General features: G+C 36.2%; 3 protein-coding genes across 3 annotated transcripts; 1 reads left to right on the forward strand and 2 right to left on the reverse strand.

The window, feature by feature from the left end:
* Positions 1–10,891: 10,891 nt before the first annotated feature.
* LOC117102411 (uncharacterized protein K02A2.6-like) lies at positions 10,892–12,799 on the reverse strand. The gene is made up of 2 exons (XM_033242665.1): positions 12,218–12,799; positions 10,892–11,614 (listed from the first exon to the last, which is right to left on the reverse strand). The coding sequence occupies exons 1-2, from the start codon at positions 12,746–12,748 to the stop codon at positions 10,985–10,987; spliced, it is 1,161 nt and encodes a 386-aa protein (XP_033098556.1). The 5' UTR covers positions 12,749–12,799; the 3' UTR covers positions 10,892–10,984.
* A 2,045-nt stretch (positions 12,800–14,844) lies between these two features.
* Positions 14,845–15,435, reverse strand: LOC117102408. The gene has a single exon (XM_033242662.1). It carries the CDS (start codon positions 15,433–15,435, stop codon positions 14,845–14,847), a length of 591 nt encoding a protein of 196 aa, XP_033098553.1.
* Positions 15,436–15,669: 234 nt separating this feature from the next.
* Positions 15,670–17,228, forward strand: LOC117102409. Its single transcript, XM_033242663.1, has 3 exons — positions 15,670–15,675; positions 16,069–16,315; positions 16,558–17,228. The coding sequence occupies exons 1-3, from the start codon at positions 15,670–15,672 to the stop codon at positions 17,226–17,228; spliced, it is 924 nt and encodes a 307-aa protein (XP_033098554.1).
* The last annotated feature ends 77 nt before the right edge of the window (positions 17,229–17,305 follow it).

The following is a 17,305-nucleotide window of genomic DNA, read 5'->3' on the forward strand; positions in this document are numbered from 1 at the left end:
CTGGCATAGTGTTTGCGGAAATAAATACCATTTTATACACATGCGCAGATCGATTCGCCAGCAGCGAGTCATCGCCAGCAGCAGCGAGCCATCGCCAGCAGAGAGATGTCACTGCAGCAAAACACTATTGTACCAATGCTGTTCTAATAATATATAGACAATGGGTCGTGCTAATTTTATTTGTTATATTTTTATTATTCATTATTTTCCCTTGACTCGCATAAATAATTTTGTTCGAAGAACATTTTATGCAGTTGTACTTCGCAGCACTTCACTTGCAATTTCTAGTTTATAATTGTAATATTTAACACATGTTTATAAGTGGATTGGATTGAACTCTATATTCAGCTATGTTTAAAGCAGTTCTGTGTAGGTATATGATGTGCTACAGTGTTTCAATAATAATCATATAAAAGTTCAGATTTTTGTCATAAACGTCTTTCAACCTTGTGTTTACTGCTGTGTAGTTAAATGTATATTACCCATTGAGTGTTCAGAGAGATAATGAAAGTGCTGATGGGATGCAACTGGCTGAACTGAGCTATATTCAAAATTTATTTGTTTCACCTTATTGGAATCATCAATTGCTTTACTTTTATTCATTAATTCAGTCCATATTACCAAGGTCTTCAATCAGTTAAACAAAAATCAACAGGCATGGCAAGAAATACTGATTAATGTTATTTATTTACATTGCATGCAAATAAAAACATTTGACTAATTTTACATCAGCCTCAATGTGTTCTTATTTTTTGAAGTAATTTAGCCTCAGTTTTCTTTTCAAATGTACATTTTTTTAATTATAGAAAAACAAAAACAAAAACCAAAAAAAAGCGATTCCAAATAGAATCAAAATATATTATATATTTACAGGAATTTCCTGTCTCGTTCAAAGTCGATGAACATTACTTTTTGCCCTTCCTACTATGCATATGTAGGCCTAGATAAGTAATACAATACACATTCAGTACAGCACGGTCGACTTTGGCTTAAAAAACTACGGTATGACAGTCGATAGAAGACGGGAAATGTAATTTACTACCTCTAAAATCTTACAACTATTACCAATGTATTTTATTTAAAGGCTGGTATACTTATATCATATTGAAATATTCCACTAAAACCGGAGAACTTTCGTCCAAATTGCTACACATTATCACTTTCCTCGCGACATTGTTTACATTAGTTACCGAGTTTACAAGAACGTTTGTGATTGGCTAATAGCGTCTTATCAATGCTTAACAGGTATAGTCAGTGTGCTGTGATTGGGTACTGCTTTCGTGAGCGGCATTATTTTTTCGAAGATAAATTCTCATTTTTGGTTACAGTTTCCCCAAATTTACGATTGCCGACAATTATATTATGTTTCAATAAAATAGTATTGACATTTTTGTGCGAATGCCAAGTAGCGCGGATCGGTGGGTCACAGAATTCGAAAACTAAGCCGATTTTGGAGCCTCAACCCACGGTCTATTTGTCCCATTTCATGCCCCTACCTAATACAATGTTTATATTGGCTGAAAGGCGATGAACTTTCCATTGAGAAAAAAGGTACACCTAACTTTGTTTTCATAAAATATCAAGGACAAGGATCTAGTTCAGTGTATCATATAACGAATAAGGAATGTTTTGTATTCGTGAAATGCAAAGAATGCTTTCATTCGTTGAAAGATTAACTGATCCACTTGCAAATACATTCTTCCCATTGCACTCATACACAATCATTACTGAAGCATAATGTGTTAATCAGATAGTGTCTAGATGTATAGTAAGAAATTTTACTCAGTAGCTATGTGTACTTCAATAGATTGTCATACACATACAAGTTGCAAATATTTAAAAGTGTGCAACTGGTAGTTGTAGCCTACAGCATTTGGCTCTAATGGATAGAATTAGCATCATCAGTGGATATCAATTAAGCTGATATATTGAGCAAATTCAGGTAGAAGGCACACTGAGCCATTTTTAAATTAGTGCTCATTTTTGGTTCTTTTATATGTAATAAGTTATGTAAAATTCTACAGATACAAGCAGACTTTGATCTTACTGATGTTAGCTGTACTGATTTTGATGTTTGTGTGGAAGTACAAAAAGGCAATTACTCTGTTCCTGCCTTTACGCTCAGCTTTTTACCAAGTACAGCTGATGCTGGCTGTATTGAAGTAGAATGTACTGGTGAGTGAAATCGGCAATGGGAAGTAGGGTTATCATAAGAATGCAGAACAGAAGTATTAACCAAAATTAATTGGAATGCAGTAAGTAAATAGTTTAATTAGAATCTAAAGAAATTTCTATTGGGGACCTGTGTTAATATTGGTCAGTACACCGTAAAATCGATTTCCTGTTTTTTCCAACAAATATCTTCAACATGCATCTAGACTATTCAATAATGTATTTATTATAAATTCGACACATTCTCTTACATAAAATTATAAAATACAAAACAAGAAAATATAAAAAAGTCCCGAGATTCTGAGTGAATTCTCTCTAAACTGCATTAAGATTATAATAAACTGTAGTACTGCAACATTATAGTGTTAAAACTATGTTACATTATGCATTGTTTCAATGATTGGAGTATACCAATTAATTTTACCATTTTTTACTGTTATATTACTTTTCATTTTATTTTTATTATAAATTTCTATATGTAATTCTTTCAGGGCTTAAAATTCTCAATGGTGCAACTTTGACTGTTAATGCTGGTTTCTTCGAAGATCGATCAACAACAATTGAATTTGATGTTAGTTATCCTACTGGTAGTGCTGGGGTTACTGGTAGCAATCTTTGGGAAGTCAATGAGTTTAGATTCCTCCCCTGCAATAATGGTAGCATATCATAATGAGGACAATGATGATTATTATGGTAGTGTTAATAAAAATGATGATAATAGTATTAATAACAAGGGAAAGTGTAATTAATTGATTCCTCTGTAATAGACCAATGATAATTTTAATAATTATAAATCATTTCTCCAAAGTCCTCTTAATATTAGTCACCTCATCTTACAGATTTGACTAATTGTGTGTTGTGACATCATCCCATGATGTCGTTTTTGTTGTGGCATTGTTGGTAGAAAGAAAAAATAAAAAGTTCTTACTGATGTTTACAATTATCAAGTTTAGTATTCTTTATCGTCGGTGTCAAATGTGAGAAGCCAATCTACAGGCTGTGCCCAGTAGCAGCAGGTTCCAGAGACTAATTTTTAGCGGTGATCCTGATGACTACGAAATATGGGGGACGAAGTTTTTAGCATATCTATGTACCCAAAAGCTAGAAAAGTTTGTCATATTCGATCCACCAACAGAACCCGCTGCGGCCGTAACTGATACCCACGCTGAGCTTTGAGATAGGCTGACAAAAATGGATGCAAACAATAAAAATACTCAAAACAAACATGACTAAGGAGATAGGAAGCACATACAACATTATTTAGCATTTTTTTCACAAACATAAAAGGTGATTTACTTAATTCATCATTATCATGACAGGGGCGGATCCATAAATTTTCTGACGGGGGGGGGGAGGGGTGAATACGTAGACGACACCCAACTCAGCCCCATGGTTGGGGCTGAGGTGAGCAAATTTTATGAATATGCCCCTCTAGATGCTCAGAAATGGCATTCTCAGATGGTAAAAATGCTTTTTTAAAGCAGCCTCCTCGACAAAATTATTGGCTTTCCCCGACGAGAGATCTGCTCCCCTTCCTTAGAATTTAGTGCAAATTTTAAGAATATGCCTCTCTAGACGCTCAGAAATGGCACTCTCAGATGGTAAAAATTCTTTTTCGACAAAATTATTGACATTCCTGACCCCATTCCAACTGGATTATTATGATATATGTCCTACAGTCAATGTCTGAGACATTATGCTGTTATGTATAAACAAATCCCCTTTAAATCAGGTGCTTTATTAGAGACAGGATCCTATGGGTAGGGTCACCGCAGGGACTCTAAGGGTCGGTGGTTCTGTGGATTGCCGCACAAGAGCGCATACGCGTTACGCCACTGAGCATGTATAGTTGTTCTAGCTTGGTATACTACATTCCGTTAATGCAGCTTAAAACAAAAACGCGTCTTGGTCTCGTCTGTTGGCAATTTGTTAACACACGAAACAGAGAGCAGGACAAAAGAGCAAGAAATCCGTTAGAATTGATTCACACCGACTGATTCGGACCAACAACCTATAGGAGAGGATGTTTTTTGGATACACTATATTCACTACTGATGATTTCTCTGCCCTAGTACCTGTTTATTTCCTCAGATGTAAGAATGATTCTAAGCTGGCTTTAAACCAGTTCCTGGCTTACTGTTCCCCGATCAGCCAAGTCAAACGTCTAAGGTGCAATAATGGTGCTGAGTTCACTACATTATTAGCAAACAAAGGTATAAAACAAGAAGTCTAATCACCTGAATCGCCAAACCAAAATGGGACAGCTGAAAGATACTGGCGCACTTTATTTAAAGTTCCTCCAACTAGAGGCTTATCTTCCTTTTGGACATTTGGACCAACTTGTTTGGACCTATGCCAATAAGACAACAGCGCACATCAGAAATAGATGCTTTAACAATAGGTAACAGAAACGCCATTTGAAGCCTTCACCAGAATTAAACCTAACCTATCTAAAATGCATATTTTCGGCTCACAATGTTATGCGTATATCCATGAGAAACCAGATTCAAATTCCTAACGTAAATGAAATTGAGACACAAAAAATGAAAATTTAGTCATAGAACACCATTCCTCAAATTAGAATCAAATTGAGCCTGAGAAGAGAGATAAAAAAAAATCTAACAAAAAATACCCCAAATGGATAGAGCGTCACCAAATTATTTAGGAGACTACGATACCAAATTTGATAACGAAGATTCATTGCTTAAAATTAAGGAAGCATGTAGTAGTAGAATCCTATCGCATGGGTGGTTGTGAAATTATCCCAAAACCTAGCCAACCCTAGAGTCTTATTACTACTAAACACGTGCTTAAATGTAAGGGGCACTTGTATTTTGTAGTCTACCGATTGCAAGCTGACAAGATCTAATTCAGATCGACTTTAAATAATTGGCTGTAGTGACTGTTTGAACAAATTCGGGTGACCGAAGAAGCACCACATGTTATAGTTTCTATTTCAGTGCGGGTAAGGCACAAATTTTTTGGAGAACCAAGCCCTATCAACATGTGTTCGGAATATATGGGACTAGAAGCCACTAAAAAGGAAGCTTTTACAATTGTTAAAGGGTTTGAGGATTAAAAAGCTATCAGGTGCCCTCATAAGGGATGATAGCCAAGGGGCGATTGCACTATGCAGGGACCCGGTGTTTCGACAGAGATGAGTATCGACATTAAGTACCACTTTATAAGGGATCTGCTTAAGAGGAAAATAAAATTAATATCCAATATTGTCGAACAGAGCATATAATTGGGTGTATTTTCTGTTTCAAAGCTAAACTTCAGATGTTTAAAAGGTTTTGTTTGGAAATGAAAATAAATAAAGGTAGTTCAGAAATTAAATTAATACTAAGACACTGTAATAATAAAAGATCTTTTAATTTTGTTAACTGTTTACATTATGAGGTAAAGAGGGAGTGTTAGTATTAGTCATCTCATCATACAGAGGCTTAGCCCTCTTTGTTTGTTATAACGTCATCCCATGATGGTGTTTTAGTTTTGGCATTGTTGGTAAATGGAAAATAAACGTTCTTACTAATGTTCACATTATTATCAAGCTCAATGTATAAAGCATTTGAATGTTTATGAGCTCAGTTGGCATTTTCTTGACACCTGACAGAAAATTCAAATAAACTTCAATTGTTTCTATTAATATTAATATTAATATTAATGAATTTAAATATTGATTATTCTACAGCTGCAAATGCTGGAATGGACATAACAAATGTTGGGGACTCGCTCGATTTATTCGGCCAAAGTGTAACCATGGACTTCAGTGGTCACTATTGTGCAGATGGCAACATAACGTATTTGTGTGCAGTGCTGTCAAAATCTGCATCTGCTATCCCTGATTTTGAAATCTTAGTACAGAATAACATAGTTTGTCAAACAGCACCCTGTACAGGTATGTAAGGCATTGGATGTAGATGAACAGTTGGAAAATTGTACATTTCTGAGGTGTCGTACCAAAAACGGTTGTTTGACACGTCAATCTGAAAATAATCTTTAAGTTATGTTTAGACAAAATTAGGTTTAGGGGGTTTTTTAAATGTTTTTGAAGCATACTTTATGAAGCTATTTATCATAATTAAAAAACACAGGGTTGTTTGTGTATTAAATGAGATGATTATTTCATAAATTTGATTCAAATATCTAAATAATTATTTAGTTTCAGTCATAATTTTCTCAACCTGGAAAATTAAATCAAGGAGTAAAATAGAACAAATTTTGTACCAGCAAACACATTTTGTGATGATTATATTTATCACGTGTGTTGGTTTTAGTAGAGATTTTCACTTATTGTAAATACCTTTTTAAATTGTATACTCTAAATACAGTCTACCTTCCAATTCGACACTCCTCTAATTCCGAGACCCTTTATTTGAGAACAATTTTTCAAAGGACCAACTAACCAACATCTTTTAAAATTGAGCTCACTCTCAAGTGTTAGACCCCTCTAATAATGGTAATGATGTTGAACATGATGATCATAATAGGATAGAATAAATACATCTGTTTTTAAATTATAATTATTATTATTATTGTTATTGTTATTATTATTATTATTATTATTATTATTATTATTATTATTATTATTATTATTATTATTATTATTGCATTATTATGCTAATGGTAAAAATGTTAATGATGATAAATATTCTAATGTGCTCTATATTCTTACTCAGGTGTTGTCATTGATGGTGATACTGGAATTTTAGATAGTGACAAAAAGATCAAGGAGCATTCACCAACTAATGTTACATTTGGTTTTGAGATCGAATCCAGTGCCTCAAGTGCAGTTCTGAGTGGAAAAGACCTGTGGCAATTCAATGTGTTTGTCAGTGCAAATCAGGATGGCTCAGGAGAGCACTATGGAGAAACTTTCGCTTCTCTATCAGACGAACAGGAGAGCACCGCGATATCTACAGCTGGCTCAACATTGGAGTTCACAGGTATTGCGGCATCATTGGACTTGGCTGATCTGAAGTGTTTTGATGATCCTAATACCTTTTACTACCTTTGTGTTGAGTTCATGCGGGATCCTGCAAGTACCCCAACATTTAGTATGACAACAGTTTCTGGAAATCCTCTGACACCCTACTGTGCCGTTGCAAATTGCCGTGGTAAGCTGATTAATGAATATGTTTTATTAACCAAACTTACATGAACTGTTTCATAAATTTAAATTAACAGACTCGATGTTAGTTCGAGCTAGGGTTTTTGTTTTCTGTTTTGTGTAACATCAGCGCATAGAGACCATGTATTCGCTACAAAAATCCCCAAGCATTACCATTGCCATCATCATCAACACATAATTATCGTTATCATTATATTCATAATCATCACTATTTACATCCTTTATCACTATGTATTATTTTCTCCATTGTCAAAATCTTAATTCACGTGCCCATTAACATAAAATTTTACCATCATTATCACCAAAATTATTGTATTTCTCATTTCACTATCTTCATTAACACCTATGTTTATCATCATCAGAATCAAAATCGTCTACAGTAATCATTTCTTTGCAATTTAAATAAAAACCATCTTTGCTATCATCGTTGTTGTCGCCATCATCATCTTGGTCATCATCATCATCAACACTATCATCATCATCATCAGCAGCATTAACATCAACATCAATATCATCATCATTATCAACATAATGTTAAAGAACAATTGTCATTATATCATCATTTATCATCACTGATGTTGTTATCGCATCAACTCTGCTTTAATTTATAGGTGTTAAGATCACAGGTACATCTGTCTCTACCTCAAGTGGTGATCCAGTTGTTGAAAGAAGTAATAATACAATTACATTTTCAATGACCGTCTCATTTGACGCGGATTGGGCCGGTATATCTGGTGATAATCTTTGGATGCTTACTGCAGATCTGAAGGACAGGGTAACGTTAGTTGATATATTAATTTAATAATTTATTTATTTGTCCTTAAACAACAGTGCAACAGTGTTCAGTTTCATTTTATATAAAGCCTATATTTAAGAAAATGGCATTTATATCCTCAAAACATCTAAACCCCTCAAAGCATGTAACCCCTTGGCACCCCAATCTTGTTTAACATTGAGAGGGATTGAACCTAAATTCATGAGATTGGAAGGTCAGCATCCTAAGCACAGCTATTCAACTACAGTCTAATGGTAGCTCAAGAAATTTGCTTACAGAGGGTCACTCTAAGATGTCCGACAGAAGATTCAAACAAAGTGGCTGACTATATTGCCTCCCGGAATAAAAGATCTCTGGTAGGGTTCACAGGGGGAGTAAGACTTAAATATGCTTTTGCACACGATATTCATTCAAACAACAGTGCAACAGTGTTTAGTTTCATTTTATGCAAAGCCTATATCTAATAAAATGGCTGTAACGTCCTAAAAAAATCAAACCCCCTTGGTGCCCGCAGTCTTGTTTAACAGTGAGAGGGATTGAACCTGAAATCATGAGATTAGAAAGTGAGCATCCGACAGAAGATTTAAACCAAGTGGCTGACTATATTGCCTCCCGGAACGTTCATTTCAACGCAACGCAACTCAACGCAAACGCAACGCAACGACAACGGGTAAAACGCGTTGGGATTTTTGCAATAAAACTGTCCGGTACTGTAATTTTCTCAACCTGGAAAATTCAATCAAGGAGTAAAATAGAACAAATTTTGTACCAGCAAACACATTTTGTGATGATTATATTTATCACGTGTGTTGGTTTTAGTAGAGATTTTCATTTATTGTAAATACTTTTTAAATTTTATACTCTAAATACAGCCTACCTTCCAATTCGAGACTCCTCTAATTCCGAGACCCTTTATTTGAGAACAATTTTTCAAAGGACCAACTAACCAACATCTTTTAAAATTGAGCTTACTCTCTAAGTGTGAGACCCCTCTAATAATGGTAATGATGTTGAACATGATGATCATAATAGGATAGAATAAATACATCTGTTTTTAAATTATTATTATTATTATTATTATTTTTATTTTTATTATTATTATTATTATTATTTTTATTATTATTGCATTATTATGCTAATGGTAAAAATGTTAATGATGATAAATATTCTAATGTGCTCTATATTCTTACTCAGGTGTTGTCATTGATGGTGATACTGGAATTTTAGATAGTGACAAAAAGATCAAGGAGCATTCACCAACTAATGTTACACTTGGTTTTGAGATCGAATCCAGTGCCTCAAGTGCAGTTCTGAGCGGAACACACCTGTGGCAATTCAATGTGTTTGTCAGTGCAAATCAGGATGGCTCAGGAGAGCACTATGGAGAAACTTTCGCTTCTCTATCAGACGAACAAAAGAGCACCGCGCGCGATATCTACAGCTGGCTCAACATTGGAGTTCACAGGTATTGCGGCATCATTGGATTTGGCTGATCTGAAGTGTTTTGATGATCCTAATACTTTTACTACCTTTGTGTTGAGTTCATGCGGGATCCTGCAAGTACCCCAACATTTAGTATGACAACAGTTTCTGGAAATCCTCTGACACCCTACTGTGCCGTTGCAAATTGCCGTGGTAAGCTGATTAATGAATATATTTTATTAACCAAACTTACATGAACTGTTTCATAAATTTAAATTAACAGACTCGATGTCAGTTCGAGCTAGGGTTTTTGTTTTCTGTTTTGTGTAACATCAGCGCATAGAGACCATGTATTCGCTACACAAATCCCCAAGCATTACCATTGCCATCATCATCAACACATAATTATCGTTATCATTATATTCGTAATCATTATTTACATCCTTTATCACTATGTATTATTTTCTCCATTGTCAAAATCTTAATTCACTTGCCCATTAACATAAAATTTTACAATCATTATCACTAAAATTATTGTATTTCTCATTTCACTATCTTCATTAATACCTATGTTTATCATCATCAGAATCAAAATCGTCTACAGTAATCATTTCTTTGCAATTTAAATAAAACCATCTTTGCTATCATCGTTGTTGTCGCCATCATCATCTTGGTCATCATCATCATCAACACTATCATCATCATCAGCATTAACATCAACATCAGTATCATCATCATTATCAACATAATGTTAAAGAACAATTGTCATTATATCATCATTTATCATCACTGATGTTGTTATCGCATCAACTCTGCTTTAATTTATAGGTGTTAAGATCACAGGTACATCTGTCTCTACCTCAAGTGGTGATCCAGTTGTTGAAAGAAGTAATAATACAATTACATTTTCAATTACCGTCTCATCTGACGCGGGTTGGGCCGGTATATCTGGTGATTATCTTTGGATGCTTACTGCAGATCTGAAGGACAGGGTAACGTTAGTTGATATATTAATTTATTAATTTATTTATTTGTCCTTAAACAACAGTGCAACAGTGTTCAGTTTCATTTTATATAAAGCCTATATTTAAGAAAATGGCCTTAATATCCTCAAAACATCTAAACCCCTCAAAGCATGTAACCCCTTGGCACCCCAATCTTGTTTAACATTGAGAGGGATTGAACCTAAATTCATGGGATTGGAAGGTCAGCATCCTAAGCACAGCTATTCAACTACAGTCTAATGGTAGCTCAAGAAATTTGCTTACAGAGGGTCACTCTAAGATGTCCGACAGAAGATTCAAACCAAGTGGCTGACTATATTGCTTCCCGGAATAAAAGATCTCTGGTAGGGTTCACAGGGGGAGTATGACTTAAATATGTGTAATGTCCACAAAATGAAAGAAACTTTGGACAGATTTTAATGACAATTCTAAGCTCTCTTTATTTCTGTTCTTTCTCCTCGAACCTCGCTTACGCCCTCAATCTTTACATTCGTTCCCGTTACCACAATCTCCCCCCTGTAACAAATTACATTCTTTAATATACCTACTAGGGTTTCTCACTACCCTACCTGACCTAGTTCTATATGGAACCTGGTCTACATCCCTTGGTACGAATCTGTCTGTATTGACATTTTCTGGTTGTGCATTCCCGAAATCATCAATCATCAAAGGCACTGCATTGCCTAACGGGTTTACCCATTCCCTACAGTCAGGGCATACAATAGCTAACCTTTCAACATTATATGTCTTTCTGTTACTTAACAGAAAGGCTGCAATCCCCACTTTCTTAACTACACGAAATGGTCCCATAAATGAACTACTGCCCTTATGCACATATCCAATTTTTTTAACCTTTACATTCATTCCTTCCTGTATAATAGGTTTTTTAACACTGTTACGATTGCCAAAATATGTCTTTTGTTTCTTCTGATTAACTTTTACTAGCTCTTTAAGCTTAGATTTATCAACCACCACATCTGCTGGTGGTGTCAACCCTTTAATATCTAACTTGTTTCTCAATTTACGTCCATGCAACAACAATGCAGGTTCCACCTCTGTTGTTGAGTGTGGAGTGTTTCTATATGCAAATAAAAATGACTGCACATATTGTTTCTCTTATACACATCTAGATGTGTATAAGAGACAGGCTATATATAGTGTACAGTTCATTAAAATTCACAAAAATAATAAAACTGTAGCACTAGAGTTTCATCCAAGATGTTTGTCAAAAAGGTAAACATCCTGAATTGTTCCTCAGATCATTAGCTATGATTGTCTCATTTATTTTTCCAACTGGCTATAAATTTGTAGACATTGGTTCTTTGTGCTTTTTGTCTAACCTCAAATCAAGTATTATGACTACTGCAGAGTATCAAGTGTTTACTTCCTGAATTGTGATTAAAAACCACCAATAGATAGCTAGGCTTCAATAAAAATAAAAAATGATGAAAAGATAGTTAAACAAGTGTGTAATTGTGCAAAGAGTTTGTTTATTAAGAGTTGCAATTAGACTTAACAGAGTGGAAGGAATTTCTTAGGCTTTATTTCCACTCTTGGTTAGTCCTGAATGCTAGGCACCAAACTTGTCAGACATTCTTTATAGATATCTTTGAACCGAATTAATCGTTTCCTCTCTCCTCAATGGATAGCATTTCCCTGGTTATTGTACCTTTTGTTGGCTGTTGTAATGTAGATGTGTATAAGAGACAGTTGTTTAACTTCTTTCCCTTCTAAGAATGCAGTTTGTATCGTCTGTTTTAGCACTTTGTTAAACCTTTCTACGGCACCATTACTCTGTGGGTGATAAATAGCAGAATGCAAATGCCTAATATCTCTTTGTTTTAGAAATTGTTTCATTTCATAACTCACAAATTGAACTCCATGATCAGTGATTAATTCTAATGGGTAACCCTCCCGCACAAACACGCCTGACAAAAAATCCATTACAACTTGTGTGGTCACCTTTGGTACAAAACACACTTCCGGCCACTTAGAATAGTAATCAATAAGAGTAATGGCAAATCTGCACTGGTTTGGTAGCAAGTCACAGGGACCAACTATATCTAGTCCTAACTTTTCCCATGGACCTGACGGATACTCTATGGGTGTCATAGAGGCTTTTGAAACCCTTACCGTCTTATTATGTTCTATACACACCTTGCAATGTTTAATTATATTTTCTACTTGTATGTCCATTCTCGGCCACCAATATAATTGCCTTAATCTTTTCTTCGTTCTCATTATCCTTTGGTGAGCCTCATGTGCTTTATAAATTAAATGGACTGTTAGGCAGTCTGGTACCACCAACCTATCGCCTCTATAAACTCTATTTTCTAACACTATTAATTCCTCCCTTACATTGTAATATGGCAGTATGTTACTATTCAACTTATCCTTACTTGCAGGCCACGCTGACTCTATGTATTTGATAACTTCCTGCAAAAGTTGATCTTTATCTACCTCGGCATTAAATTGGGTTAGGGTTATGCAACACTCCTCCTCTACCTCCACTAAACAGACAGCGGCAACTTCGTTGTCTTCGGAGGACCCTGTTTCCGATTCCAGTGGCAGATGAGATAATGTTGTGGCCATCCGCCACAACATTATCAGAACCTGGCTTATATTCAACGGTGTAATTATAATTTAGCAGCCTAGCTATTCGCATTGGTCTGTGGCCAGTCCCACTTGATGCTAAGAGTGTTGTCAAGGCTTTATGATCAGTTCGCAACATGAAATGCCTACCCCATGAGTATGTATGGAATTTCTCAATTGAGTACACACATGCCAAAGCTTCACGTTCACCTGTGGAATATTTCATTTTTGCACATGTTAACTTCCTTGACGCGAAAGCTATGGTTACCTCTTCCCCTTCAACTAACTGGGTGAGAACCGCCCCTATTCCGTACCCTGATCCATCAGTTGTCAGAATTATTTCCCTGTCTGGGTCAAATAATGCGAGGGCTGGACATGTAACGATGCTTTGCTTCACCGATTCAAATGACATATTTGCCTGTTTACCCCACTTAAATTTATCACTTAACTGAACATCCCTTAATGGCTGTACAAGAGTTGCATAATTTTTGATAAATTTGGAATAGTACCCTGCTAACCCCAAAAAGGATTTCACCTGTTCTTTACTTTCTGGGACTGGGGCGCATGTTATTGATTTTACTAAGTCTGAATTTGGGTGAAGCCCCTCTGCATCTAATACATGACCCAAAATTTTAACACTAGTCACTCCAAATTCACACTTGTCATTTAGGCGCATTCCATAATCTGGAAGCCTATTTAGCACTGCCTTCAGAACTGTATCATGGTCTGATTTGGTCCTGCCAAAAACAAAAATATCATCAATAAAGTAACCAATATTAGGAATTCCCTGCAATATTATTGACATTAATTTTTGAAATGCAGTAGGGGCGGAAGCCAAACCAAAGCACACCTTCCTAAACCTGTACAACCCATTGTGGGATACAAATGTCGTAAGGTCTCTACTATCTTCGTGTAAATTTAACTGATGATATGCGGACTTCAAATCTAATTTGCTAAACAGTTTAGCACCTGACATCGCATCAAATAATTCCTCAATTTTTGGCAAAGGGTGCCTCTCAATTATTATGGATTCATTTACTTTTCTCAAATCGACACAAAGACGTAACCCGGCATTTCTTTTCCAGACCACTACTAATGGGGACACCCAATTAGTCGCACCTTTCACCCTTTCAATGACCCCTTCTTTCTCCAACCTATTCAAATCCACAGTAACTTTATCTCGAATTGCCAAAGGCAGTCTTCTCAATGACTGCTGCACAGGGGTGACCTGAGGGTTAACTTTAACCGTATGGACAAAACCTTTAATGTGTCCGAGATCAGAACCAAAGAGATAAGGAAACTCAGCCTTTACCCAATCCATTTTGGTATCCTTACCCTCACACTTATCCACTCCCATTGACAAACATGACATAGTCGACCTATCAATCGTTAACCCCAGCATTTGAATCAAATCTTCGCCCAAAATAGAACACCCCTGATCTACTACTAAAAACTTTACTGTAGCTGATTTTGACTTGTACTTAACTAATGTGTTAAATTCCCCAGCAATGTTAATCTTTTGCCCTGTATATGTTAACAAATTAACTCTACTTGGGCACAGAGCTTCTTTTACAAAATGTCTCTGAAACAGTTTCATGCTTAACAGGGACACATCTGATGCTGTGTCAACAACAAAAGGTAGATTCACATTATTGACACGAACAGTCACTGAAATATTTGCCTTCCTACTGCACTCACCATCAACTTCCTCCGCAAAACACTGCATAACGTTTTTATCACCAACTTCATGGCACATACGCTGAAAGTGGCCCACCCTGGAACACTGACGGCACACCTGGCTCAATCTGAATAGCTTTCGTCAAGGTTAGCTCCTTCTCCATTAATAATCTTTCCCTGACTCTCGTAGAGTTTGTTTTTTCTACGATTTGATCACGGATCATGTCATCATGCAAATTAGCAAACTGGCACGTACTTGCTAAATGTTTAAGAGCCAAAACAAACGCCTTAACTGTCTCACCTGGTTCATGGGATCGACATCTAAACTTGTACCTCTCCGCTACAACGTTTAGTTTGGGTTCAAAATAATCAGCAAGTAATTGCATAGTTTCTTTATATTCGTCTTTATCACCATCTGCTTCTGCCTGTTGTGCACCAGCAACGGACGTGGCCTTACTGTTCAAAAGAGTGTAATAAATCCGTTGGGCTTCAGTACAAAACGACGCTATCAAAATTGCCTTGCCTCGTTCAGCTGACCCTGCCTGCAAATCGGCGGCCAACAAGTAATTTTCAAATATTATTTTCCACGTTTTCCACGGGACGGTGGGCGTGCCTGGAGACTCAAGAAACGGATGTGGTTTACTCACAATATTGTTCATCCTCGTCGCCAACTGTAATAATGTCCACAAAATGAAAGAAACTTTGGACAGATTTTAATGACAATTCTAAGCTCTCTTTATTTCTGTTCTTTCTCCTCGAACCTCGCTTACGCCCTCAATCTTTACATTCGTTCCCGTTACCACAATATTCTTTTGCACACAATATTCATTTGACCTCAAACAACAGTGCCACAGTGTTTAGTTTCATTTTATGCAAAGACTATATTTAATAAAATGGCTGTAACGTCCTAAAAAAATCAAACCCCCTTGGTGCCCGCAGTCTTGTTTAACAGTGAGAGGGATTGAACCTGAAATCATGAGATTAGAAGGTGAGCATCCGACAGAAGATTTAAACCAAGTGCCTGACTATATTGCCTCCCGGAATTAAAAAAAAAAAAACTCTGGTAGAGTTCACGGGGAGAGTATGACCTAAATTATGCTTTTAGACCACAATACTGGGGATTGGCAATCAAAATAACGAATATTTGGATATTAGGCAAATTATTATTTTTGGTCAGACGACGTGGTGACATCCGAGGACGCACACCTTCTGCACTGATCAGTCTTGTGTGGAAATTTTGTTAAGTTAGAAAAAAAAAGCAATTTATTAAATTTTAAATATCTGTTTTACAGAACGGAAATAACTTCACCCCTGAAGAGAATGTTGTGATATCTGTCAGTAAGGCCAGTAAAGACATAACTGCAGGAACAGATATTCAGCTTTCGGATCTAACAGTAACCGTAGGTTTAACAGACTTCATCTGCCCTGCCACCGTTCAGTTATGTGTTGTCCTGGAGAAAAATGATTCCGCCAATCCAGATTTCACATTTGTCCCAAATACTGGTGTCTTCCCATCCTGTGTAGATATTGACTGTGAAGGTAACTATTGTTATTTTGATGTTGCATCTTTATCTTGCGTAATGCTTTTTTGTTGGAGTGCATCATATTTTTGATATGTCAGAAGTTGCTCAGATTTATATAATCTCTATCTTTATTATTTTATTAAAATGGTAACACCAACATTTCAAATATCTAATTTCTGGGGAGGATTTTGTTATTATATTTTATTTTGCTGTTGGAATCTATGGTATTTTACTAAGCTCAATTGATTACTCTTTTAGGTGTTGTTATCACCAGTTCTTCATTGACGGAATCCAGCGGTATAACCTTCAAAGAAGGTGCAAACAATCAGGTTGTAGATCTTGACTTGCGCTTCATGGTGGCAGAGGATTCAGGAGGAATTGATGGGAGTGATCAGTGGGCCATTGAAGTATTTGTAAATAGTGAGTATGATGGCACTGACGTTATGTATTCAAAAGTGTATGGTGTATTTCCACAGAATGTTGCCAATATACCTGCCATTCCTGGTGAGAATTTTAACTTCAGCTCAGTCTCAGCAACCTTGGATTTCTCCAGCCCAATATACCTGCCATGTGGTGACATCTTTTATCTCTGCGCATCCCTTAAGAAGGCCGATACCGCTTCCAAGAACTTTACCGTCTCTGGTCGTCCAACCGATGCATTATTGACTGCTTGTGAACGCAAGGCATGTGAAGGTGTCATTGTAGAAAACACAGAGTTAACATTTATCACAGATACACCATTCGTCAAGGAGGGCAGTACAGAGACTCTGGCACCTGCTAGTGATTCTTCAACTTTAACCACTGCGGTGTCATTGTGGTCTGTAAAAGCATTTGGCAGCTCTAGGAGTGATGGCTCTGGCGACCGTTCTGCTGTAGTTGCAGTAGACACTATAGGGGTTGGAGCAGTAGGAGTTACTCCAGGTCAGTAAAGTTAATGTTTTATTATGCAAAATATATTTTAGGTTTAATATATTAGATAGACAGATATATATATATATATATATAT

This window comes from Anneissia japonica, unplaced genomic scaffold (assembly GCF_011630105.1).
Source record: "Anneissia japonica isolate Jap-2015-1 unplaced genomic scaffold, ASM1163010v1 scaffold287839_len198389_cov133, whole genome shotgun sequence".
Classification (NCBI taxonomy): domain Eukaryota; kingdom Metazoa; phylum Echinodermata; class Crinoidea; order Comatulida; family Comatulidae; genus Anneissia; species Anneissia japonica.